General features: G+C 41.4%; 1 protein-coding gene across 4 annotated transcripts in view; it reads left to right on the forward strand.

Moving 5' to 3' along the window:
- The window catches only part of GRHL2 (grainyhead like transcription factor 2), a 70,201-nt gene that overhangs the window by 27,302 nt on the left and 17,679 nt on the right, over window positions 1–25,220 (forward strand). For 2 of the 4 annotated variants that reach the window (XM_075085523.1, XM_075085522.1), the window contains exons 7-13: window positions 730–841; window positions 6,275–6,369; window positions 15,386–15,544; window positions 21,132–21,219; window positions 21,307–21,446; window positions 23,641–23,672; window positions 25,122–25,216. In XM_075085523.1, coding sequence (XP_074941624.1) covers window positions 730–841; window positions 6,275–6,369; window positions 15,386–15,544; window positions 21,132–21,219; window positions 21,307–21,446; window positions 23,641–23,672; window positions 25,122–25,216 — 721 coding nt within the window. The remainder of the gene's footprint in view (window positions 1–729; window positions 842–6,274; window positions 6,370–15,385; window positions 15,545–21,131; window positions 21,220–21,306; window positions 21,447–23,640; window positions 23,673–25,121; window positions 25,217–25,220) is intronic. The other 2 variants (XM_075085524.1, XM_075085525.1) reach the window with 1 other exon arrangement.

Consider the following 25,220-nt stretch of genomic DNA (forward strand, 5'->3'; position numbering starts at 1 on the left):
TTCTTTTTCACTTCAGTTTACCTAATATGACCATTCTTTCATTGTTTTGTGTTTTTTGTTTTGCTTGCCTACAGCAGGCCTTTTTTAAACAGCCTTTGGTATTCATGTGAAGTTTTGCATAAAGTTTCAATCTGTTTCCTCTGAATCACACAGTTTAACAAAGGGAATTCAGATCTTGAACTGAAAAGCTCAGCAAAACTCAGTAAACAGTCACACTGAGTTTGCATTAAATACATGTAGGCAAGAGTCCTGCTACTGAGAAGGGTATCTGGACTATGTCTGGTAAAACTAAAAATGTCCTGCCTTTAGCCAGCGAGCCTGAGCTCCATAACAGCGCATCCCTTTACAGTGTAATGTCATCTTCCGGAGTGACAAGGAATCTGAACTTCAACACTTGGACCAGACTTGGATCAGAATTGAAACTGGGGAATCCTCTTTTTACTTAAGGGAACTTAGACTTCTTAAATCTAAGAATACGATTAAATTTTATTTGGACTATCAACATAATCCTAGGCATGCATTGTTTTAAAACTATATTTATATTTCTTCTGCCTTGAGTTTTTAAGTGCAATATAGGACTGGAATGAAAAAACAGCAATCTTCTACAACCAAAGTACTGTGGAGGGTGGTAACTGGATCAGTATTAGAGGCATATGGGAGATTTTAATCCTTGTATTTCTGAATATTAATTATATTAACTAATGCAACTTGTGGTGTTGATTTCCTTAGAGCGTGGTCATGGTTGTTTTCAGTGAGGATAAAAACAGAGATGAACAGCTGAAATACTGGAAATACTGGCATTCTCGACAGCACACAGCTAAACAGAGGGTCCTCGACATTGGTGAGTGTAAGGGAATCTGCAGATGTTTCAGGGAAGATTGCAGCATGTGGAAAACTCTGGTGTCTTGCACAGGGATGTGGTGGGATGTATTGGCAATGGCTGCAAGGCTTGTACTACAGTTTTTAGTAATGGCTTGTCCCTGCTAGGACCGGGCTATGGAGTCTCTGAAGTAGGATGGAGGCCATGCAGAAGGAATGGTCCTCAGTAACTGCAAAGAAGAGCTGCCCCTTGCATGAATATTTAATGGTGTTCCACCTTCTGCTGCTGGGAAGTTGAGGTCTGCACGTCCTCAGGGTGGCAGAGTGTTTGTTTCCTTTAGTTTTTCAAAGGCTGATCCACTCTTTGATCCAGTAACAGTAGCAGCCCACATAACAGTTATGTTAGCTAATCTGATGTGTAAGTGCAGCCTAAGAGTGAAGATGCCATCATTATGGTGACCGCAAAGGAGTGCACAGGGCTCCTACACCCCAGGTTTTTGAGTTTTGTTGATGTCAGAGAGAAGTGAAGGGGAAGTCAGCTCTGGTGTGCTATCCTGAGAGACCTGTTTACTGTTCATCTAAGGTATTTACAAGCCATTTCAGCCACAACTGCCCTATCCACATGCTTGGGAGATTTTTGCAGAGGAAGAACACGTACCTGCTGCCAAGGAGCCTGAAGTTGAAATCTGTGGGAGTGTCTAGACATCAAGCACTTCTCCCCTCCCACGTGCAGTTTACACACGCAGCCATCTGCAGTGGATTCCAGTCAAAGGAGTCGGCAAGACCAAAGCAGACAAAGTCTATCTTGTTTTGACCGCCTGAGGGAACCAAACCATTGAATGGCAGGAATGAAAGGGGGCAGAGAGGAGGGGGAGAAAAAAGCAGTGTTACCTGGAGAGAACACTGCAAGACTTCAAGGGTGCTTGAACAGGGTGATCAGGGAATCAGTCCCTAAGTGGTCCTACTCATGCAGTGCCTTTCTGCTTGTGCAGTGCCTTTTGACTTTCAAATGCTGCAGTCTCCACTGAGGCTGGCGTTATTTAAAGTCAAGTGTATTTGGTCAAAGCAGCCCTTCCTGAATCTCCTCTCTGCCTCTTGTCTTATCATCATCGTTCTGGCTGAACTGTTTCCCCAGCTTCTTTTTTTTTTATTTTGTCCTTTGGTGTAGTTAAGGCAGTAAAACCTCCACCCCAGACCAAATAGCTCCTGTCATGACACATTAAAAGTGCAAGTATGCCATGTCACAGCTATTTCTGAAGGCTGCCTGGGTTTTTTTGTGCTAGTCCCTACAAGCTTGCAGTGCTAAGGCTCATACCTTTGAAGGTATGTGCTGAGAAGCTTGTTCCACTGCAGTGCCAACACCCTCTGCCTCCACCGCACTCATGGTGTACCAGCACATTTCAGTCTCCTTACCTGGACGAGTCAGCTTATGATGCATATTCTGTAAAATAGTGCTCTGCAAAGCAAGTGCTGTGCATGAGCCGTGTGTTTATCTACATTAAAGTGAATGTCTTTTATGTTTCCATTAGTTTGAGATGAAATAGGTCTGTGCTGACTTTTGAGGCACCCTGGCGCATATTCTTTATTTGGACTGCAAACACGAGCAAAGCCCAGCGTAGTAAGACTTACTGATATAGCACTCCCTGTCAGATATAAGAACTGTAAGAGCACTGTTCACCTCAGCATTTTCAGAAGAAAGACCTAGATGTTGCTCAGTAGTGTTTTATTGAGAACAACTGAAATACAGCCTTAATTCTTACCAAGTACAGTGTTTCTGAAGTACATTTCCTTTTGTTTATGACTTGCATTGTGGATATTGGGCTTATTAGGGCAGAATGGCTCCAACTACATTTCCTGTACAAGCATCCAGCTGCATTTAGCGAAATCTTCCAGTTTTATCATCAGATGATGTAACTAGCAACTTCATCCAAATTTGAAGTTGGCCCTGCTTTGAGCAGGAGTAGGGTAGGAGTTGAACCAGATAACTCCAGGGGTCTCTTCCAAGCTAAATTATTATGTGGCTCTATGAAGATTTCCCTTTACATTAAAAATTAAGATCCTTGAAGGGCTCCTGTAAAGGAATACTGAGTTAGTGTCCAGGCCCTGTGTAGTTAACAGAGAGAATTAGGTGTCTGTGAAGGAGATCAGCAAATGCCAGGATACACCACAGAGAACCATTTAAACAGGCATTGAGAGAAGCTTGCTAAGGACAGATTGCTAATCACCAGATTTGTCCCATTCTCAGGGGATGGTCTGGCAATCTGCTGGTAGCCCCACTTCTATTTTGTATTTCACTTCAACTATCATCAGTATATAAAAGGCTAATAATGTGTTAGGCTCCTTTAAAACTATCTGTGAGTAGCCATAAATCTGTCTAACCTGTTCCATAGATGTTTATAATAATTAATATTATTTTAACTTAAATTTTGTAGCATATGTTTAACATTTGTGAATCCTTTTTAATCTTTTATGAATGCACTTTTTATCTACAGCATGACTTGGTCCTTAGCAGGCAGAGAATCAAATGGATTTGGGATGTTCTAGTTCTGGGGTCCAGCTATTGAGCCCTCAGACAGGGGTGACAACTCTGCTTGTGCCGCTTTCCCTGGTGGTACGGGTCAGTCTGCCTTCTGGCCCGCAGTTATGTTCTGGAGATCAGAGAAAATAGAGTGGCTTGTTCCCTCACTCCAGACATGCAGGGGTCACTGCTTTAATATGTTTTGTGTACTGACTGGTGCACCTCCTGGGAGGAATGATGGTTGAATGACTTAGATGCAGTACTGGGTCTGAAGATGCATTGATATTAATAGGATAAGCATGTACTTACTTGGATGCAAGTCCTTAGTGCTGGAGGAATAAACCTGAGGACTTGACACTTACTAAGCCAGAGAAGAGGTGTTCTCCAGAATTTAGGCTATGTGCTGCTATGGATTTTTCTGAAGAAGGAGGGAGACACTTTAACTGTTTTTAGCAGGAGTGAGGGAAAAAAAATCTGACTTTTCCACAATGTTGTGGTGTGACATTGGACCACTCGCATTTTCTTTTAAAATAATGTCAAATAAAGAATACAGTACTAGATTGCAGCAAATACTGATTATTTAGAATCAGTACCATACAAAAATAATACACTGGCAGAGGTTCAAATATGGACATAAACAGTAGGTGTGGAAGCTTTAGATCAGGTTATTTGTGCCTCCAGAGTCTTGCCCATATTTTTTTTCAGGATATCTTGTATTATTTATGTGTACAATACAAAAACTACTACAATGGTATGTAATGCATGCAAATGATTAGTATTTAATGTTGAAATTTGCCATTGTTTAATATGCAGTTTACCTCACAAAAGAGGAATAATTCCTGTAGAGCTGTTTTCTTGCATATTTGAAGAACCACAATTTTCTATTTCTGGTAACTCACATCAATAGAAGAGGAAAAATTGTAGTCATACCCACAACTTTCAAATATCCTTGGATGTAAATGCTTTCTTAATCTACTGAGGATTCCTCCTTAATTATCTGTAAATTGAGGGGAATAGGATACACATCTGCTTTTAAACAGCACTACAGACACTCCGTGAGATTTGTGTGTGGCAAGTAAGGAGGCATGTGCTGGGGGAAGGGAAAGGTTGGTGGGATGCACGGTTCTGACAGCCTTTTAGGAGAAGAAAACATGTGTCTTTACAAGACTTCTTGTTCATGTCTTTCCAAAGTGCACCTACACAGCACGCCCATATGCAACAGTCAGTTGCATGAGGCACTTTCTGGTGAATCATGAATTTAAGGGGTGGGTGGATGTGTGCACATGCATATTAAACTACTTATGTGTCTTCTAATTCCTCTCATTTGCATTCCTACACTGAATTTAGATAGTGAAGCTGATGACTTCAGTTAGAAAGGAGATCTGAGTTCATGATGGGAATGAAAAGCCTACCTGCCCTCTCAAACACCATGTTCACTTGCTGCATCACCAAATATCTTGTGCTGTTCCTATGGTCAGAGGAGTGAATTTTTACTGTATCCAAAATCGTTCATGTATCCCAGGAACATGGTTTCACTTGCCCAGTGAAATGCATGCATCCATGCGTTTCAGATGAGAGGAAAGTATACTGGTTGCACATCTCAAATGTTAAATAATTCTCCTTGCAGCAATGGTTTTGTTATAAATGATTTTAAAACAGTTATTACCTAGAAATTATTTTTGAGACCAACAGTTTATTTTTAGAAGGGCAAAGGAAATGAATGTTGAAACCATTTGGCTGTCTCATTTACAGAATACAAAAACATCCTCTTTCTATAACTGATTACAAAGTTAAGAATCAGAACGCTTCTGAAGCACAGATTTGGGCGAACATTAGATCGAGATTGCTGCATGATGTAATCTCAACCCTCTGACACCGAGTCCAATTACAGCCATTCCAGCCCTGGAGGGATTCTACAGAAATGTATATGTCCCAGAGAGAGTTGATGTATTTGCGTGAAGAATCTGGAAGTTCCTTTAATCAAGCAGATTTTACCTCCTTACAAACCCAGTCCTTCTCTTAATCTGTCATCAAAAAGAAGAAAGTGTGTTAAACTGGCTGGAAAAGGGAGAGAAAAAGGGGGCTTGTTCCTCTTTTTGATTATAAAGAAGGCCTGGAAGTTTTCTGTCTTAACATGGTTTTCTGCCCTGCTGCTTTTTTGTGGGGAGGTGGGAGGGTTGGGTGATCTTTGAATTTGGACTTCCTCTTGCTTTGCATTTTTGAAATACCAGCTTATCGGTAATATTAACAGCCCTTTGGAAAGAAGAGGGTGCAGATTTTGTAGTCAGACAATTTAAAAATACTTTATGTTTGTTTGTTTGCTATTTTAGTATCAAACACACTTTGGAGAAGGGATCTTTGTGTTTTTGGTTCTCTGTTTTGTGGTCTGGGTTTTTTCTGTGTGTATTCTTTCTGTTTTGTTTTGTTTTAAGTACAAATCCACCATCCAGTGCAGTAATTCCTGGAAAAGTTGAAACAGCTGGGCGAGAAATGTGCACTACTGATTATTTCTTCCAGTGATAGCTCTTAGCCTTGTAGAAAGCTTCTTTAGGATTTACCATAATGTCGTTTGTTTATATCAAGGTTTGAACAGTCACTTTAAATGTTTCAATAGCTTTTAGTTAATTTTCCCATTTTGGCCATTTCTTGGCCAAGCTAATGAATGCACCCACTCATTCCCACTATAGTCACACTGATTCTTTTTTGAGAGCAAGCAGTATTTTGTAAGAACATCAGACAGTGATGTGCTATGCGTAAGGTTCAAGCTGCAGTATATTACCTCTTTGCAATTAAGCTTATTAATAGTTCAACATAAACAATACAAGAGCTAGTTTTGATGCATTAGACAACCCAACTGAAAAAGCAAAGGTGTACTACAATTGTAAAAGAGAAAGTTCAATTTTTTTTCATGAGTCTTTTGTTTATTATTTCTTACAGCTGATTACAAGGAGAGTTTTAATACCATTGGGAATATTGAAGAAATCGCATTCAATGCTGTATCCTTCACTTGGGATGTCAATGAGGAGGCAAAGGTGAGGAAAAGCCATGCAGATAATATCCCTTTACATGTACCATCCATCCTTAGTCACTGTTCACTTTGTTTTTTAACAAATACAAATAAGGATAGGTGGAAGTGGGTGAGCTCAGTCTCTGCAAAGCCAGGTAAACCGTGGTCTTTCACTGACCCCAGGGATTCTGGCTATCCGTAAAAGGCAAAATGGTATGTAATGGTTGTCAGAATGATACTGCATTCACACCTGTATCACTGACAAATAGAGATGATGTTCTGAGGAAAACCTGCAGAGCTCTCACAGTGTAGTTTCTTACTTGTGGCCTCTTGGTGATTTTCCATTTAAAATATGTCCAGCCTGAGAAACAGTAAAAGTTTTTTTCCTACTTGGAAAGTCAATGTAGGATGCAAGGTGAATGTTTTCTTTCTCTAAATTATCAACTTCCTTTCTACACTATTAACATCTCCAGTAATCAATGTTCTGAAAGCTAGACTATGCCTTCCCTTGTGTTTCTGCCATTATTTTTTTATAATGTTGCAGACTGTCCTCACAACTGGGAATGAACATATTTTCGAGGTCTGGTGCATTCTTTATTTCTTTCTTTTTCTATCTCTTTCCCCCCCCCCCCCTAAAAATGGTCAAGTACCCTCAGACATGGGGTTTTGCATTCGGGCATGTGACTGCTACAGTAGATCTATAAACAAGGACAGCAGAGCACCTTTACAACTTTCTTATGGACTAGGTTATCCAAAGGGTGGCTGAGTGTTTCAGCTGCATGGGCTAGTGTAGGTGAAATGAAAAGCTGCCGGTAATTACAAGAAGAAGTTGGCCCCCGGAAAGCAAACAACAAGGGAAATAGGCTGTGTAGAATGAGTGGGGGTAATGTGAGACTCTCAGGGATGTAGAAATAATAAACAGCAAATACTGTTGAGCTTAGGAAACTTCTGATACTGTTTTCATGGTGGATACAAAATGCCCAGTGTTCAAGTAATGCTAAGGATCTTTCAAATACAGAGACATCTTCATGCACAATTCCCCACTGCATTTCTAACATTGTTAGAGAGATTGCATTGAGCGAGTGAGTCCTGCGAGAAATTGCATCGAGCACAGAGTGGTAGCATTAACACTCACTGTCCTGGATTGCTGACTGAAGGTGCTGAGGTTTGTAGTAACAGGGATTTTCATCTCTGAGGCACATTTTAAAAAAAAAGGAGCACTAAAGAAAAGACAATAGTTCTGAAAACCACCCAGCTCTTTCAAAAGCTGGCCTTGGTAAACAGTTGTACTTGGCCTAGTTGCTAATGGGTGCTATATTTACTCATGTAATGATTACATTCTCACCACCCCAGATATTCCTCTATTATGTGATTCCATTTCAAAATACAGTGGTATGTTGTCCTCTGCACTCACAACAGATGACCATTGTGTGCGTATGATCTTTATGCAAGCAAGTACAGCGAATACAGGTTTGGGATCTCCAACATGACAGACTTTCCCAAGGACCTTCACAGAAGCATGACCAGGACTAGAGCATGGCAGTCTTGTCTCTTCCCACTGGCAACTACCATCCCCATTGTCAGGGCTGGGAGTTCTTTACCACACATGCATTTGCAGCTGCAAGCCAGACTTAGCAAGACACCATGTTGATCTAGGAGCAAGAAAGTCACATCCAGTGGTGTCAGGTGTTATCCTAAGCTATTTTGTTCTAATCTCACACCAGTTGTGTTGCTCCTGCCTTGGGTGCCAGAACATTAAGAACACAACTCTAGCAATGATCACTGGAGATATAATATAGTAAGATTTTCAAATAATGACTCTCTTATTGTTGCTGGATTAAAAAAAGTATCAGGAGTGAAATTTAAGAAAGCTACTTCACTTGAATTTCTGCAGGAAGTAGTCATTAAAATGCAAATTGGCTTATGTGTATTTATTTTGGGGGGTAGTTATCAAATATATGATCTTTTAGGAGCTTGAATGGCAAATGATAAAAGTATGATGATTCATAACACCATTTGGTATTGGGCTATCAAGCATAAATCAGGTTGTACCTGAAAGCTTATCACTGTGCACTAAAGTGTTTCCCTTGCCGCACACGTGTACACACGTACCCACATCTTGCTCTTGTTGGAGAGTCTAAGACAATGACTAGTTGTGCTGGGTCTGGGGATTCCCATAGGATGCCCCTGCAGTGTTTGAAAGCTGTGGGCTCCAAAGCACGTCACTGAAGGCTGCTTTTTCTCCAGCAATTACCTCATTCAAGAGAGATGAAGAATTTCAAGGCCTAATTACAGACTCTCCTTTCTTAAGCTTTTTGAACGATGATCTTTTAAACTGGCTCCATTGTTTCTGCTCAGTGTTGTTTTCCCTTTCCACCACAATTTCAAGATTAAAACTAACCTCACAGGCACAAAGACCTTTCTCTTCTGAGTCAGACAAAAGCGGCACAGAGCAGTTCTTTCCAGGGCCTCTGAGATGTGATGTGATGAAGCGCTCTACTGGCCCGGGAAGAAATAAAGGAAACAGACCCGTTGTTGGAAGTGCACAGGGGAACGATCTTGAAAAAGCAAACAGAAGCAGCAGAAATCACCTAACCAAATATCCCTGTCTCTCCTGGGAGACTGAGCCCACATCTAGGAAGACTTACCTGGAGCATCAGATTTCTCACTTTCCTACTCTACCTGAAGGGCAGCAGATTTCTCCTCCCACACGCAAGCAGAGCAGTACCCTCGTCCTGGAAGCCCTTCAGGATGAGGGTATAATGGTGCGGGTGTGACAGCCAGAATCTGCCTGTTAACCGTGAGTCCGCTAATGGTTTGTAAGGCAGCATCTCAGTTGGATCTTATGTAGAAGAAACAGGCATTCAGACAGTACAGGCAGAGGCCTCTCTTTATCACCTCAGTAAGGTGAAGGGAACTGGGGTGTTGGCTCCTGCTCCTTGTGCTTGGTCCCTTTTCTTCCAACAGCTGCTTAGCAGAACAAGTCAATGGAAGAGGGAATCTTGTACAGCATATCTTGAACTATGGAATAATCCTGCCACTGCTTTCTGTGGACTAAGGGAACAGCACCAATGTCAGAAACACCGCTCCACTAGCATTTCCTCTGCTGTATCTGGTTGACAACAGCACTCGCCTTACCTTCTGGCAGAGCAGAGTCGGGCCTGGCACATCCCTACCTTTTTCTAGAACAACATCCTTTTCTGCTGGGGCTGTTGTCTAGAGGACACCAGGCGGCTTGTGGTTCAGAGCAGGATACAGGGAAATGGCGGGGGAAGGGTCTGCAGCCATGTCAAACTCTTATGCTTCCTTGAGACAAAAATACTGTGCAGTAGGAAGCAGCAGTATGGAGTGAAGAACACTTTTTGTACAGTTCATCTTTGTTTCACTCCTATATTTACTTCTATATATAAATATGCAACATTTATGGGCAAGGTGATTTGTTGGCTCCCTTTGGTTGAACCTGAATGCCATGTTTGGTATTTTTAAAGGGGTTCTTAAAAAAAGGTGAGGAAACAAACAGTAATTAACAAGAACCGGCTGACTTTTTAACCATCTTTTAAAAGTCTTTTTATGATATGCTAGATGGTAGTTTGTTGCCTTGCTGTTGCCTTACAGAAGTATTTGCTGCAGCATCTGGGTGGTTGACAAAGTTCTAGTGGAGGCTTCTGAAGAGAGAGCTCAGCCTCATTTTTGATACGCATACAGCTGCCTGCTCGCAATTTTACTGCTGACAGAAGTTAGTTTGTGAGAAAGATAATTAAGAACCAGAACTCTCCTTGCCAAAGGAGGGTATCTTTGTCATAAATCATACCAACTCTTTGAGATACACCTTCTCTCTGATTAATACTTTGCTAATTTAAAATGATTAGGATTATGTTACCTCTGAAACAATACATTAATTGTATATTTTTATAGAAATGAGTTGTATATTTTTATAGAAATTACTTTTTAACCTTAAATTCAAAGGTATGACTTCAGAGAACAGTTGCTAAAGAAAAATGTCACCTTAAAGCAGAAAAACAGTGCTTTTCAGTAATATCAAGAAATTACTAATTTCTGCAAAGTGTGCTGCAATTCGGACATGCAGTAAACAGACATGTTGGTGGATATGTTATTCAGGCAGCTGCTTGCACATGCTTTTTGGTGTGTACAGTAGTTGTGTGCTGCGCAGTAGTTGTGTACACTTGCGTGCAGTCATTGTCCCGCTATATTTAACTGAAATGTAGATCTTTAATCCAAAGCATGCTGAAGCCTCTGGGAACCTTTCCAGTTATTTAATGAGTTTTGGCATAGCCCATATGGTAATAAGCTGTGTTTTCAATGAGTGAGTGATTTGCAGGATTAGGTTCTTAGACGTTGTGGGCCGAAGTGAGCTATGATTCCAGTGAGCACAACTGTAAAATTAAGCTGATAGAGCAGCACAGTCCATCAGTGATCTGTATTGTGACAATCCATATTTCTTTAACATTGCTAGCAACACTTAGGACAAGCTTTGACTAGTATAATAATAATTTTGTTCCTAATTATTAATTTCCTTCCTAACTTAGATCAGATTTCATTTCATTAGGGAGGAAATTAGCATTTTATCTTTCAAAATTTAAAGATTGGACGAAGATACTTTATTTGGGGGAATTAGTACCAGAAATTGTGTAGGATTACACTTGGCAACTGGTTTAATAAACCACGTCTGTGTGTGTATGCTTGCACATGTATTTTTTAATATATATATATATGTCATGCATGCACACACACATGTATCTATTAAAGAAGAGTTAACCTGTGATAGTGAATAATGTTGACATTTCAGTGTATACAAATGGTTCAGTAAGTATGCATCTGGGATTCAAGGCAAATGGCATTTTTATGTAGTTGCTGGGGTGTGGTGTGGGTTGAGGAAGCTTCAAAAGAGTAGTGTAAACATTTGCTGGAGACATTTGTATTGAAATAAAACAAAGGTCTTACCTTTGTATGGGATTTATAAGGTAACGGCTGGCAGGAGAAACTATAAAACCACACTTTCTGTGTATAGGAGGAATGATGGGATTGATGTTAGTCATTTAAGAGACAAGGCATTTAACTCTTTGTTGTTACAGTCCAGAGGGATGAACCTCTTTACAACAGGATTTTGTAAAGACCCATCACCCTGGCATAGATTCTCTGTATTGCCAGTATTCGCTAGAGAAATTGCTTTGTTTCTTATTTTGTGCTATAACAGTCTTCCCTCCCTTCTGCTCTTGGCTCTTTCTGAGATGATGGGAGCCAGAAATGTAAATAGTAATAAAAGGCTTATTTAGAGGTTTCATAACTGTAGACCTTTAAAGCATATAAGCTGAGAGACCGCAGCAGGAGTCATGTTGGCTGGATTAAATGATAAAAGGGGAAATGCATTTCTGAGCCTTGCTTTCTCTTAAGGGAGGTTACTGTGTTTGTGCCTTGTACATCACTAATTATGCTGCCGTGTTTAACAAACAGTCAGTAATTCACATAATAACAGCTATGCTGTGGAGGAGCGCCTTCCCCGAGAGAGAATGCTTTTTCTAGACATGCTCTATAACGAACAGAAGAGTTGTCATTATCTTAGGCCACTTTTGAAACTTTCTCAGGCACCAAATGTTTCTCCAAATTAGTTTTTCATTGCCAATGGCATGTCTGAGCTGGAGACTAGATGGGTGGAACTCTATAATTAATTGCTGTAATCTAAGATATGCTGACATTAAAAAAAAAAGACATCACTGTAACGACAGCCCAACTTTTTCCTGATAGCAAAGCATTGCTAAAATCCAGTTTGCACAGAAAAAAAAGAAGTTTGTAAACAAATCCAGGTACAGCCATAGTTGCATCCATTAAAAGAGTTCTAAGTCAAGTGTAGACAGGGCCCTGGGGAAAAAAAAAAAAGCAGTGATTTCTACTGCTGCTACTGTCATTTCTAGTTAACTCTACATTTTCTAACCATGTAACTACTATGCAAGAGACCGGAGCAAGGAGGATCTTAAACCTGAGTGTCTTCAGAGAGAGGTAGAGTGGGACTTCACCTTTCCATGTCTGCCGGTCGGGTTGTTTTGCTCCTTGTCTCATTGAGCGTGGGAGTACCTGTATTATGGACAGGAGCTGCAAAGGAGGGAAAGGTGAGGGTTGTAAAGGGCAAAGCAGGCTGTGCATGGACAGGCAGATGAAATTATTGCTGCTCAGAGCAGGCAGCAATCCTTGGCCACTGCCTTGGGGAGTTGAAGGTTTCTGGTCAGATCAGGGGCAGAGAGAAGGGCGCTGTCCGTAAGGTTCCCCAGGTCCTGTTCAGCACAGCAGCCTGCTGCACCACAGTGTAAAACTGGTGCAAATTTTCAGTCATGCAAATGAAAAAAACCCCTAAAATCAATTCAAGTAACACATCTTAGGCCCTCTTCCCCTTCCCTCTGCACACCTCTCATGTTTTCCAAATCCAAAGTCAGCATTGTGCTTTACAGGAAAGTTAATAGAAGATTGTGCGGAGACAGAAAATTTTCCCAAAAATAAATGATCTGTATTAATCTGAATCCATCTGTCTATCTGTGAGGTGCAAATGATATGACAGAAAGAATAGTACACTTCATGCGCATGAACGTGCAGCCATTGCTCCTCAGAGAGATCCTGATATATTACAGTGTCAGGACAAGGATATTGGATCTTAAAGCATCAATTTACTATTCATGCTGAATAATCTTCTTATTGCTGTATGGGGACTCTTTGAAATGATCAAGTCTGTCTTCCCCAGCCGCTCCTACTCTGCTCTGTGTTTCTGGAGATGCACAGTGTGTATAGTCGATTAAGGTGGGACAAGGTCTTTTTTTTTACTTCTCAGCTGAGTGTGCAGCAAAGGTGGATGATGCACAAACTACTGGGTGGATGCAGAGCCTGTGCCCTTCTCACATTTTAATGTGCAGTTTGGAAAATCCCTGTGCAGAAGTGTGGGCTAAAATATAGAAAGGCCAGATTCTGTTTTATGCCAGACCTCATTCTGCTGCTCTGTGTTCACATACACTTTAAAGCATTGGTCTGACACTGTAGGTGTCTGAAGGCAAATGAAAATTCAGGAAATTAATATTTCAAAGGCATATGCACCCATATCCACACTTACCTTTGGAGCGGGAGGAGACCAAGTTGTAATTTGAAACAGAAATAACACTATCAGCTTCAAAATCAGAGTTTCACCTAGGGCCCTTCCCTGCCTCCCTCCTCTCCCTGCAGTTAAAGTTCAACTATTTCATTTGTAAATGCAGCTCTGTGATACAATCAGAAGCAGAAATATGGAGGTGCCATTAGCTCAGTCAGGCAAACAAGCTGCTCTGGCTCCATCATAAAAAACCTGACTGTAATGTTAACTTCTGCCATTAGGGTAAAGTATTCCCCCACCAGCCATATCAGAGCCCTTTTCTATTCTCAGCTGCCTTTCTCTTAGGGATGTTAGTATTGTGGTCACTCAAACTGGCTTTTTTCCCTGCTTGTGGATTGGGGAGGGATTCCTTCATGCTTTCCCTTCCTGAATCCTCCTGGACCCTAGGGTCCTGTTGGCCACTCCTCTGCCCAGCGAGGTGTGCATCAGGTCTGTCTGAGAGACCCTGCAGGTCCATTCCTTCCTGAGCGTGTTCATTCTGCTGGAGCAGGTTTCACATCCTCCTGATTCAGGAAATACGTACTGGTAGTTGGTTTTCTTGGTCCTTTTCCTTAGTTCACAGTTTAGGGGTTTTGTTGTTGTTGTTTTTTAAACTGAGGAAAAGTGAAAAGTAGTATCAGGTCAATAAATCGGCCCAAATGGCTATGTAATGCACATATTAATCACTGGAAAGAACAACTGGATTTTTAATCCAGTTTCATCTCTCAAGTTTCATGCACACTGTCCTGACTGAAGGATACCAGTGATATTTCAGTTCATGATTACAGCTTGCTTTGCATCCAAATAGTTCTTGGGAGACTTGGTGGTGGGAGACCCATCTGCCAGGTGCTGTACAAACACATTGCAGATGAGGCACACCTTGTTCTGTAGTACTGATGGAGGTTAGAGGGCCGGAGGTGACTAGTGGCTATCAACAGACATAAGTGGGCATAGAAGGAAAGCACAAGGCAGGTTTCTGAAGCAAAGGCAGGCAGGGCTTGCCAGGAACCAAGGGCAGTGTCAAGTTGTGTGGATGCTATGTGGCAAAGGGGACTTTTGAGAAGAGGTAGGGTGTAGTTTTATACATGTTTGAGAAACGCCTTCCCTGTTTGAAAGACAGGATGAGATGCATTTTTGAAATTGAAGAAAGACAGTGAAGGACCCTTAAAGTAAAGATTGGGAGTATCTGTGGATAAGGTGGGGGAAGGGGTACTGCTGATGAGAGCGTGAAGAGAATTTGTAAAATAAAAAAAAGGGTAGGACTTATCGTTGGACATGCTCAATTTAAATTGTGAGCTGCTAGAAGAACAAGCCAGACCAAAAGACAGCTGGAAAGGAACGATGCAAGCTGATCGTGCTATGTCTATATTAACAAGTAGCACAAACATACAGAGCAGGTTTGTAGAGTGAAACAAGTCGGGGCTAAAGACCTGACATCCACGTGAGACACATTTCAGGAGGTTTTATCTCAGATTATCTTTAGTTAGTTCCCACAGACTGAGCAACTATTAGCAGCTGGAGCATGTGAGGTGTGCTCCTAGGACACATCATCTGGTTTGGCTCTTCCAACAAGAATCCAGCTCATGCACTCTGAGCTCTCTGGTGTGATCCAAAGCATGGTAAGTTGGGACAGTCAGATGATTCACTTCAAATGTGAGCTCTTGATCCAAACTGAAACATTGATACTTACCTTAAAAGTTTGCCCTTCTTCCCAGCATGGGAGCATCTTTGCTGGACGTAGGACAGAAGTGAAGAATAAATGTGTGAATTGCCAGAGTGTGGATCATAGCTGAATTAATTTTATTTGTGGGGGTAGGGAGGTATCTGCTGTTATTTTCCCATTTGTTGTCATGTGTTTCCAGAAGTTTAATAGTTGTTTGCACCACATTCTACAAGTAATCTCTCTGGCACACAGATTTTCATCACAGTGAATTGCTTGAGCACAGACTTCTCCTCACAAAAAGGAGTAAAAGGGCTTCCTTTGATGATTCAGATTGATACATACAGCTACAACAACCGCAGCAATAAACCCATCCACCGAGCCTACTGCCAGATCAAGGTTTTTTGTGACAAGGTAAGTGGAAAGCATAATTACTATGTATTGAGGAGGAACTTTGTTAGACAGTTGATTATTGCTGTATTTTATACCTAATTGAATGTTTTTTCTTTCCCTAAAAATTTGTCTTTCATGGTAGAATTTGGACCAGCTATATCATGTAATTATATTATCATGTAATTATTTTACTGCCTTTTTGACCCTGATTCCCCAGCTTGTGAGCAATAGTTGGACTGCTTAAGGACAGCATGTTACAGGTCATGATACAGGAATATCAAAAAAGTTATACAAAGCACGAACATAAAGATCTCTACGTGGAAGGTCAGTGTTGACCCATAGGCTCACACAAATGCCAGGCTGATGGTATTATCCCTTCTGGCTCTAACAGCCAGGCTAGTTAAGGTGTAAACTTTGTGGAGAGGTCTCAGGTAGAGAAATGTACCTTTCAGAAAGGCCTGCTAGGCTCTCTTTTATGATACAGTGGAAAACACCAAGTGCTGATGATTAAGCTGATGTTTTTTTTCTCCTTGCTTGATTACAAACGGTAATTTTGGAAGTTTCAATGAAACGCTTATGTTGCCAGGACTTTTTTACTAAAAGTAAACTGCAAAAATATATTAGCCATTCCCATTCTGTAGTTCAGTAACTATTTTAGTTTTTCCTTTTTTTTCCATCACTCCCTCTTTTGCAAAATTTGGTTCTTTTACAATGGGCTTCCCTGCTCCTCTGTGAGAATTGGTAAGATTTTTGAGCACCAAAACACAGATCATGCCTTAATGAGTCTGACAGTGTTATAGTCAGCTGCATATATCACTGAGTAGAAAGAGTTGCTCGGAAATGTTATCTCAGTGATGATTCTTAGATGTGAGCGTGACCATGTTTCCGTTGTTTAACACCTGCCAGCCGATGACTTTAACCCTGCTGGGGAAGATCTTCCAGGGGGAGCTGATGCCTGGATTCTAGTCAAGGTTCAGGGATTCAGGAGCCTACATCTATTTAAGTGACTTGGAAATTTATCCAAATTAGTCTTGCCATTTTACAGGCAGGAATAGAAAGGCAAAAGGCCATGCCTCAGGCAATACATAGCATTAACTTTTTAATGGAAGGGTAAGAGTTCAACTGTTCCAGGTCTCTGTGCTACTGCTCCTTCCTCTTTTTCAGTTCATTCCCTTGTTGCTGTCTTGACAACGGGATCTTGAGAGCTAATCAGTCAGTTGTGTTAGTGGAGCAAAAACTTTGAAAGTAATGAATGTAAATGTATGCACTGAGGTCTTCTTGCCATCAAAATGTTATGCTTTTATTCGTAACTTTGAATGTCAAATATTTAGAGATTTGAAGCTACAGCTGGATGTTGAAAGCTCAGTAAATATCAAAGTAACAAGTTGTTTTTTATCTACCTGTTTTTGAAAAGCAATTAGAAAAATCTGAATTATTTAAAAAAGGAAGGAAATTCAGAGTACAAACTCATCGGGGTGACCTGTAGACACAAGTGGTGGAGATTTTGAATAATACACGCTCATTGCATCTGTCAGCTTAATTGGTACTTCAGATATCCAGACTAGAAAGCAGGAAATGGATGTTGAGTCTTTTAATCAAAACTGTCTCAAAGTAGAAGAAAAGATCGCAGGGGTAGTTAAAGCATTATCCACATCAAAACTATATTGAAAGTGGGAACTGGAGGGCTCAAGGGTATCGGTAATGGGATATATATGTGTATAATATAAATGGATACACGCATACACGCACACAGAGCTTTTTACTTAATTCATGGCTGAAAATGAGTTGAATGAATGAAAATTATCGATGCCAATTCACATGACAGTTTGTGCTAATTGGCACTTGGAAAGAGTCTGAGGCCTGCTTCTCCCCTCACACCGCTGTATCTTTACCAACATCTGTTTGTTACGGTGCCTTTGTAAATAAAGAAATGGCTGGAGAATTTCCACTTGCTGGTGGCACTGGGAGGATCACTCAGAGGAAGGTATGTGGTGGGGCTCGGTACCCTCATCTTCCCAAGATGCCAAAATAAACCCTGGCATTGGTTGAGGCAGTGCTAAACGGAGAGTCCCTGGCTCAGTTTCTCTGCTAAACCTGTGACTCGCCCTCTAGTGACAAAGAGAGAGTTTGCTGCCTCCTTGGGAAAGGCTGTGAAGCTGAGACAATTATTACCCACCTCTTTGTCATCACCAATTAAAAAAAATTAAAAAATTTTAAAAAATTAAAAGGGTCATTAAAAAAAACCAGCAAACATATAACAATTTTTATACACTTTAAAAGTGTGAATTGCACTGTTATGCCCCAATCTGACAACCCCAAAAGAGAAGCTGATGAGAAAGTGCCTGATTTATTACAATCATTGGATCAGAGGAACCAGCACAGTAAATTCCTCCTGCCTAAGTGCTGAAATGTATCTTAGTTTGCAACATGGAAGAAAAAATGTTTCTGTGCCTGACAGTGTTCTTACAAATGTTTTTTCTGCAGTGATGGTACATCTTTTGGACCAGTAGATGTGCCTGTATATTAACGTAGATAAATCACAGGTAGAGGTGCCCAGCATTTAAGAAAAATATTTGCTGATAAATTACTGTCCTTCAGCTGAAACACAGCATAGCTGCTGTGGAAAGAGTATCACTGAAGAAAAAAACCTGCATTTAGCTAAGTGGTACATATTATCTATATTTTAGTATTTACTCAGGCAGTTGCTTAAACTTAGTGTTCGTTTACATATAAACTAGAGAGCAACACCAGCTTGGATCCAGTGTGTGCTTTGTGACATAAATGTATGGGGATAAAGGCTGCGAAGGTTGTAATTGTGTGGTTGCTCCCTATTCATTCTCCGATCTTTTGTCCCTGTTTATTTTCCAGTAGGCAATCTTCAAAGCAACTGTTACAGTGCACATCTTGTTTTCTCAGTGCTAATTCTCTCTGCCCTTGCAGTCTTTCTATCATGTGCAGATCACTGATGCTGCGTTATGATAAGAGAATATAATTTTCATTCCTTAAGTAGGTTGTCAGGGAAACTTGCTACCAGGCCTATTTATATTTATATATTGCAAGTTGCTTTAGCCACTGTGCATGAAGGAACTGGGGGTTCAGAGATATTTTGATTTTCTCTATGTGTTTAGCCTTGCTCATAGGAAGCAGAAGCATTCGACTTGGCAAATACCATAGCATTTTTCCAAAATTGAATAAACTAATCCCATTTTCTTTACTCTGAAAAACTACATGTTGTTTGGAATATATGTAGTTCCTGCGCCCTTGTCTTCAGTATGGATTGTCATAGAGAAAATGGATTATCGTAGGGTATTGATCACCTCTAATTGCCTATTAATCTTCAGCTTTAGAGAGAAGGCGGCTGAAGTCTATGGGCCTGTCCTACCAGATGTGGAATGCTTTGGCCTTGAACTAGAAACAGGTGTACACATGAGCCTCATAATGGTGATGGGAGTGGTCCTTATGATGGTAAGGGCTTTGCTAGGGTGGAGCTAGAATACAAGACATAAGCTTAAGTGAGCTGAAGACTTGGAAAAAATATTTTGAATCAGCTGAAATTCATAGGCTGCATTTTGCTACTGATTAGTAGCAGAAGTACTCATTGCATTTATCAAAAGTACAGACATCAGTGAAAAAATGAAAAACTCATTCAATTATTTGACTGGTCAGAGCCTAATTTATAGTCCCCTATGAGAGGGTTATCTCTTCTTCTGTCCTGAAGAGATATGCGAACTCTGATATATTATATATGTGTCAGATAGCTCAGCTGTGAAAACTGTCCAGCAGAAATGCTCTGGTATGCAGAAATCTTATTATGGTCCATTGTCTCAGCACCTACAACAATGACGTACATCATGTAGGCTTGGCTGGCCCCTGCACTGTGCTGCATAGGATGCTCCTAGCTCAGGAGGGCTGGTAGGTAGTTTAAGGGGCATTGCAGTTGCCACATTTGTAAAGTGGCTGTGGCACAAATAAGGGCTGGTGGGTGGGAATGGCTGCCCTGCTCAGAGATTGCCTGCACCCCAGAGGACTTGGGGATGTCTTGCCCTGAATGAATGAAGACCAAGCTGTGAAGCTTTACCAAGTTCATAGTTACAGAGAATATTGAAGAAGAACCAGCAAAACGTATATTCTTTGTTGTGTATAAAACGCTGAGTCCCCCTAAGCTTCTGCTTAGTGCAGAAAGTGCACTAAGGAAACTTGCACTTGCTGCCATGTACGAAATGACATTCAGAGTTCATCCCACTACCTATGAGCAGCAGAGTGGCAGCACTGAGTGGTAGGTAGGGCTGGCAGAGCTGCTTTGTGCAGCACAGGGCTCTCAGGGATGTGCCTTCTTCAGGGCAGTGGCTGTGAGGCATATTTTTGCTCCTTTCTGCCAAAGAACAAGTGGCCTTTAAAGATACAAATGTACCCCTAGAAACAATCGATGAGGGCACGACTCTGAATCCCTTGGCTTCTGTGGTTAAGGTCAGTGACAACCTGAGTGGGACCTGGGTCTGGAGGCAATGTTTCTGTTAGGCACCTTCATGTTTTTTAAAGACCTGTTTCTTTCTTCACCTCTTTGAACCTCTGGAAATCTATTGATAGACTACGGCTAGGAGTACATCTTCCTTTGCATTTTTTCAAGCTTGGTTCATTGGCTCATATGAAGTTTGCCATCTTGAGTGAATATTTTTGGCTTTCCTTATCTCCCTCCCCCCTTTCTTTTAAAGAAACTTCTAATTTTAATTTGGAAAAAAATCTTTAATTTTACATGCTGACTGTCTGGGAGCATATGGATCTTTAATACCCTGCAGAACAAGACTATTCATACTTATAAAGTAAATCAGGAGAACTTCAAAGGAGGTGTTGCTGCTTTTTATGTCAATAACAAGTTTTATTTTCTAAACTTGTTGAAAATATATTTACATAACAGAAGCCTGCAACTTCCCAGGAGTTCCTGGGGCCGAATAGGGCAGTGCTACGTTGCTTTCCAGTTTCTGGAGGGCTTGTCCCTGTTTGAAATGTCTGTATTTTTCTCTAAGAGCCTTTGCACTGTTGGCAAGCTGTCAGTGTAGCCCTCCTGCACTGGCAAATCTCAAAGGCCTCTACAAATCTGGCTACAGTGGAGCAATGCCACCCCCAGACAAGGTGGGTGGAGGAGAGTTTAGGGAAAAGCTTAGCACAGACATGATCTAAGATTATAGCAATCCAGCATGTGGTTTACGTCAGTACATACGCAAAGTATTTGGCCTGAGCACTCTGTCCACCACAGAGGCTCTGGGCTCGGGATGCCCTTTGTGCGAAATGTGGCAATAGCCCTGCTACAGACTGCACGCTGTGTGAGCCGTCCATCGCATCTCCTCCAAGTCAGCATCTGGATGTGTTCCTCTTGCTGTCTTCAGCCCTGGGGGCTGCTGGATGTGCCAGCCTGAGTTTTGGGCACAGGTGATCCATCCAAAGCTGGCACATTCCCAACAGTTGGGACAGATTTATCTGTAGTGGGACAACCAGTCTCTGTTTCAGCATTTCTCATGAGTCTGTTGCTGTAGTTCCAGGCATCGCAGGGTATGGTGCTCACAGTGGTTCCTCTTTGGATAATATCTGTGGGTTGTCTTTTTTGCATCAGGGAGCAGAAAGGAAAATCCGAGATGAAGAGAGGAAGCAGAACAGGAAGAAAGGCAAAGGCCAAGCATCCCAAGCCTCGTGTAATAACTGTAAGTAAGATGGGCCTTTCTGGTTTGGGGCTAAATCACGCTTAACATTGCCCCTCTCATAACCACATTGCTTTGTGATCCTCCTAGCAGCTGAAGGGAAGTTGAGTGCACTCCCTCTGCAGAAAAAGAGCGATATCACCTTTTTCAAAACAATGGCTGACCTGGATTCCCAGCCAGTTCTCTTCATACCGGATGTTCACTTTGGAAACCTACAAAGAACTGGACAGGTAGGAAATGATAATGAGACGAGCTGGTGCCCACCTGCCAGCTGCCCGTGTGTGTTCCAAGGCAGGTTTTAGGAAAATAAATCATTGTTCCTGGGGGCCGCTTGTTTCAGCTCTGGTTTTGTAAATGCAGCTTTTGGTGAGTCACTTGAAAGACCTTAAAAGAGACATGTGCCTTTTGGAATTTCGGGTGCAAAAAAGGAGTTCATAATTCATTAACAAGTGACTGGTTTGTGTTTGTTATGGTTTTGCCATTCTTTTGCTAGGAAGAAAGAATGGAACAAATAGTCAAGAATTTTTAAATAGAGGGCTGATCTGTGACTGAAAGAAAAGTCTGGTTTTGAATGTCCTATTTGGCTTGATGAAATGAAGTGCCACCTTGTGGTAGCAGAGATCCCCCTCCCTAGGACAACTGAAAACAGACTTGTGAAAGGTCAAGTGTAGGCTCACTAAACACCATTGCCCATCTTCTGTCGGCATCATCTAGAGATCTGGGAATTCCTTGGAAGAAAATATTTTCACTCTACAAAGTAAAAATCTACCATGTTAATGCTAATATTCTGTATTGGCTTAGTGCAGAGATCATGGAGTCATTATCACCAGTAAGTGTGAGTGAGGTTTTTACTGACTTGACTCTTTTAAGGCCTACTTTATTGCTTGCTGGGAAATTTGCAAACCTGAACTGGAGGGACAGCTCTGACAATTTTTTGAATATGAACCTGTTATTTATTAGCATCCAGAGAGTAGAATGAGACCTTTATGCATAAAGACAAATAGTAGATGAAAAAGTTTTATTTGCATCTTGCTGCAAAATATTAAAGTTGATGATGATTAAATGACACGGAGTGTTGGAATTTTCATTTATTTTAAAGCAGTGAGAACTGTGGTAAAGCAAAGCACAAAGAGCGCAGACATTGCAATCACAGCTGTCACTGACTTACTCTCCAAAATTGGAAAGACGCCCACACGCATATCAGTGCTGGGTACCTTCTGTCCTCATGGCTTTCAAACCAGAATGTGGATTTGTCTTGAAACAGGAGAAGGTGGAAGCATTCCTTAGTATATGTAATTCTGTAAATAATTTTCTAAACTAACTGGAACATACCCCAGTTTGCTAGCTCTTCGGCAGTGTTCAGCCCTATCTTTTACTGGTTGCAGTATCGGCATTCTTGCGGCCCTGAACTTTTCAGTTGTTTTGTGTATTAGTTAATATAAGAATTATTTCTTATGACAATAATTTATTATTTAGAAGTGTTTTATTGTAAAAGTGTAGCCACTTTCAGGTCCTGGTCATAGAATTTGTTACAGACCTCAGTTTTGCATACACACACACCTGAGCTGTTTTCATTGTACAGGTTCAGAAGCGAAGGCTCCCCTTGAGAGCCAAGTGTGCTCTGAGTCTTGCCAGCACAATTGCTGGAAACCTGCCCAAGATGCCTCACTCTGCCCCAGCAGAATGTGGGCCTCCGGTGCCCTGCCTTCACCCCATGCTTGCACAGTAACTCAGCAGCTGGAGTGCTGCTGGTGCACTTGTTGGTGTGCACCCGTGATGCAGGCACGTTGTGAGGAATTTGCTGTCTGTTCTGTAAACCCTTTGACAACAGACTGTGATTTTATACCTCCTCTGCTACTGTTAGCCACATTTTCTGCTATTGTAAATTTGGTCCCAGTGACTGTAAGCTATACTGATTTACACAAAACAACAGTCTGGACTTGGCACTTCTGCCCTCAGCCTACGCAAAAAGTTCAGCTGTACCATTAGTAATTGTATTTCCGTTAGGCCTGTAGATTAGCGTTGGTCTTTATAGTTTAATGAGATTTTCAGACAGTATTAAATACATACAAAAGCTTGTGAGTGTTGTGGCTTAAATCGTGTTAGGAGTAATTTAGGTGAGTAGTGATCTGATTTAGAGGATCATAAAATAATGGGAAAATTATATAAACCAGGGGAGAGGACAATGTCTGTCAAAATGGTTTGATATTTTTCCACTAGATGATACTGAACAGCAGGTTTTATATGACACACTTTTTCCAGATTACAATTAGAACTAGACATGTTTGTGTTTTATAGAAGGAAGAGGATTTTTAACATGAAAAACTGTAAACAACTTAATTGTCTTTTCTCCCTTTTGAAGTTATTCTGCTAAGCAGGTGTCTGAGTTTTGGGAATAATTGGGGTTTTTTTCTACCCTTCTAGGTTTACTATAATACAGACGATGAGAGAGAAGGGTAAGACATTTATTGTTTCACAAGCTTTGCAGTTAGCAGTTCAAACTCTCAGAAAGCAGGCACAAAGCGCGAAATTGGATAAAAGTGATCCCCTTTCTCCCCCTTCCCTCATGTTCTCCCATCACTTATGGTAGGTAAATGACATGTAGAACTGGTAGAGGGAGGTTTATTTTATGGCAACTTTCTTTTCCTTCATGTGATCTGGCTGCTTCCTATATCTATTTTTTATTACATTTCCAAGTAAAACAATTTAAAAAGCCATAAGCTTCAATACAGGGACAGGACAATATATTTGATAATGAAGTGTCTTTTATATAGATATAAGGGTTCTCAAATAATGAACTTCACCCCATTCCTGGAAGCTGTTTAGCAGCACACGCACGTGTATGTGACGAATACAGGAGCTGCAGAGAGAATGCCCAAGCACCAGAAGAGAAAGGCATAAAGAGAGACAGGAGGTCCTGGGAAGGGTGAAGGTTGGAAATGGTAGCACCCCCTATCTGGCTTTGGAGGGACTGGAAGAATTGCAGAAAGTCCCTAAAATAGAGATGTCATGAAATAAGGGCTTTAGTATCTGTGGCTGAAGTTCAGCCATTATTAACTGTAATGTGTGCAAACCCCATGCTTCTATAAATTGCTTGAATCCCAGGTGAGCACCCTCAGATTGAGAGTTTGGAGTAAGACAACTGCACTCACATAAGCCTGCAAAAAGTGGCCTGTGGTAGGGAGTAGCTGGGCACCTGCAGTTAATGTTGAGATGAAAACACGAGGCTTTTTTTGTTTCTTTTATGAAGCTAATGTTCTTCATAAGGCTCACAGTAGAATTCGAGAAACAGACGGTTTTATTGCACCAACACACTGGCTTCAGTTCTCTCCTCCAAAAGGAGACACTGAGTCCTGCCAGAGCTATGCCGAGGGGAGGGGGTGGCCATAGTGCCTTGAGTCCTCAGCCTCCCTGGCGGAGTGTGTCGCAGCTTTGGGCTTGATCTGGCCCAGCATGTTATTCCTTTTGAACTCGCTGGCTTGTATGGTCTCGGATTTGAGAAATATTGCTCATGTTTCGTGAGGCTGTCTCCTTGACCCCAAAGAGGAGGTGGATCAATGTGTAGATGTGGGTTCAGCTCCTTACTTAGCTGTTTCTTCCTCCCCACCCCACTTCCCTCAATATTTAAAGAGTTAAGGGCCTTTGGGGTTTTCAAAATAGTATGTAACATTGGAGTGTATTTTCCTGTCACCTGTCCCAGTCAGTCAGTCTGGGCAATTTGAGAGGCCTGGATTGTTCAGTTAAGCATCAAGAGCTAAATCCTCGCAGTTTCTGGTCTGATGCTACTTGAGTAGCTAGTGGGGTTTTTGCCAGAGTACAAAGTGAGTCATGACTGCTGCTGTTCTCTCCTCTCCTGCTGGGAGCACATTTTTACTGTGACATGGTCCCTGTTGTGTGTTTTCTAGTAGCAGTGTCCTGGTCAAAAGAATGTTCCGGCCTGTGGAGGAGGAGTTTGGTCCACCCCCTCTGAAACAAATGAAAGAAGAAGGCCTGAAAAGAGGTAA

Source organism: Phalacrocorax aristotelis, chromosome 2 (genome assembly GCF_949628215.1).
Source record: "Phalacrocorax aristotelis chromosome 2, bGulAri2.1, whole genome shotgun sequence".
NCBI lineage: Eukaryota > Metazoa > Chordata > Aves > Suliformes > Phalacrocoracidae > Phalacrocorax > Phalacrocorax aristotelis.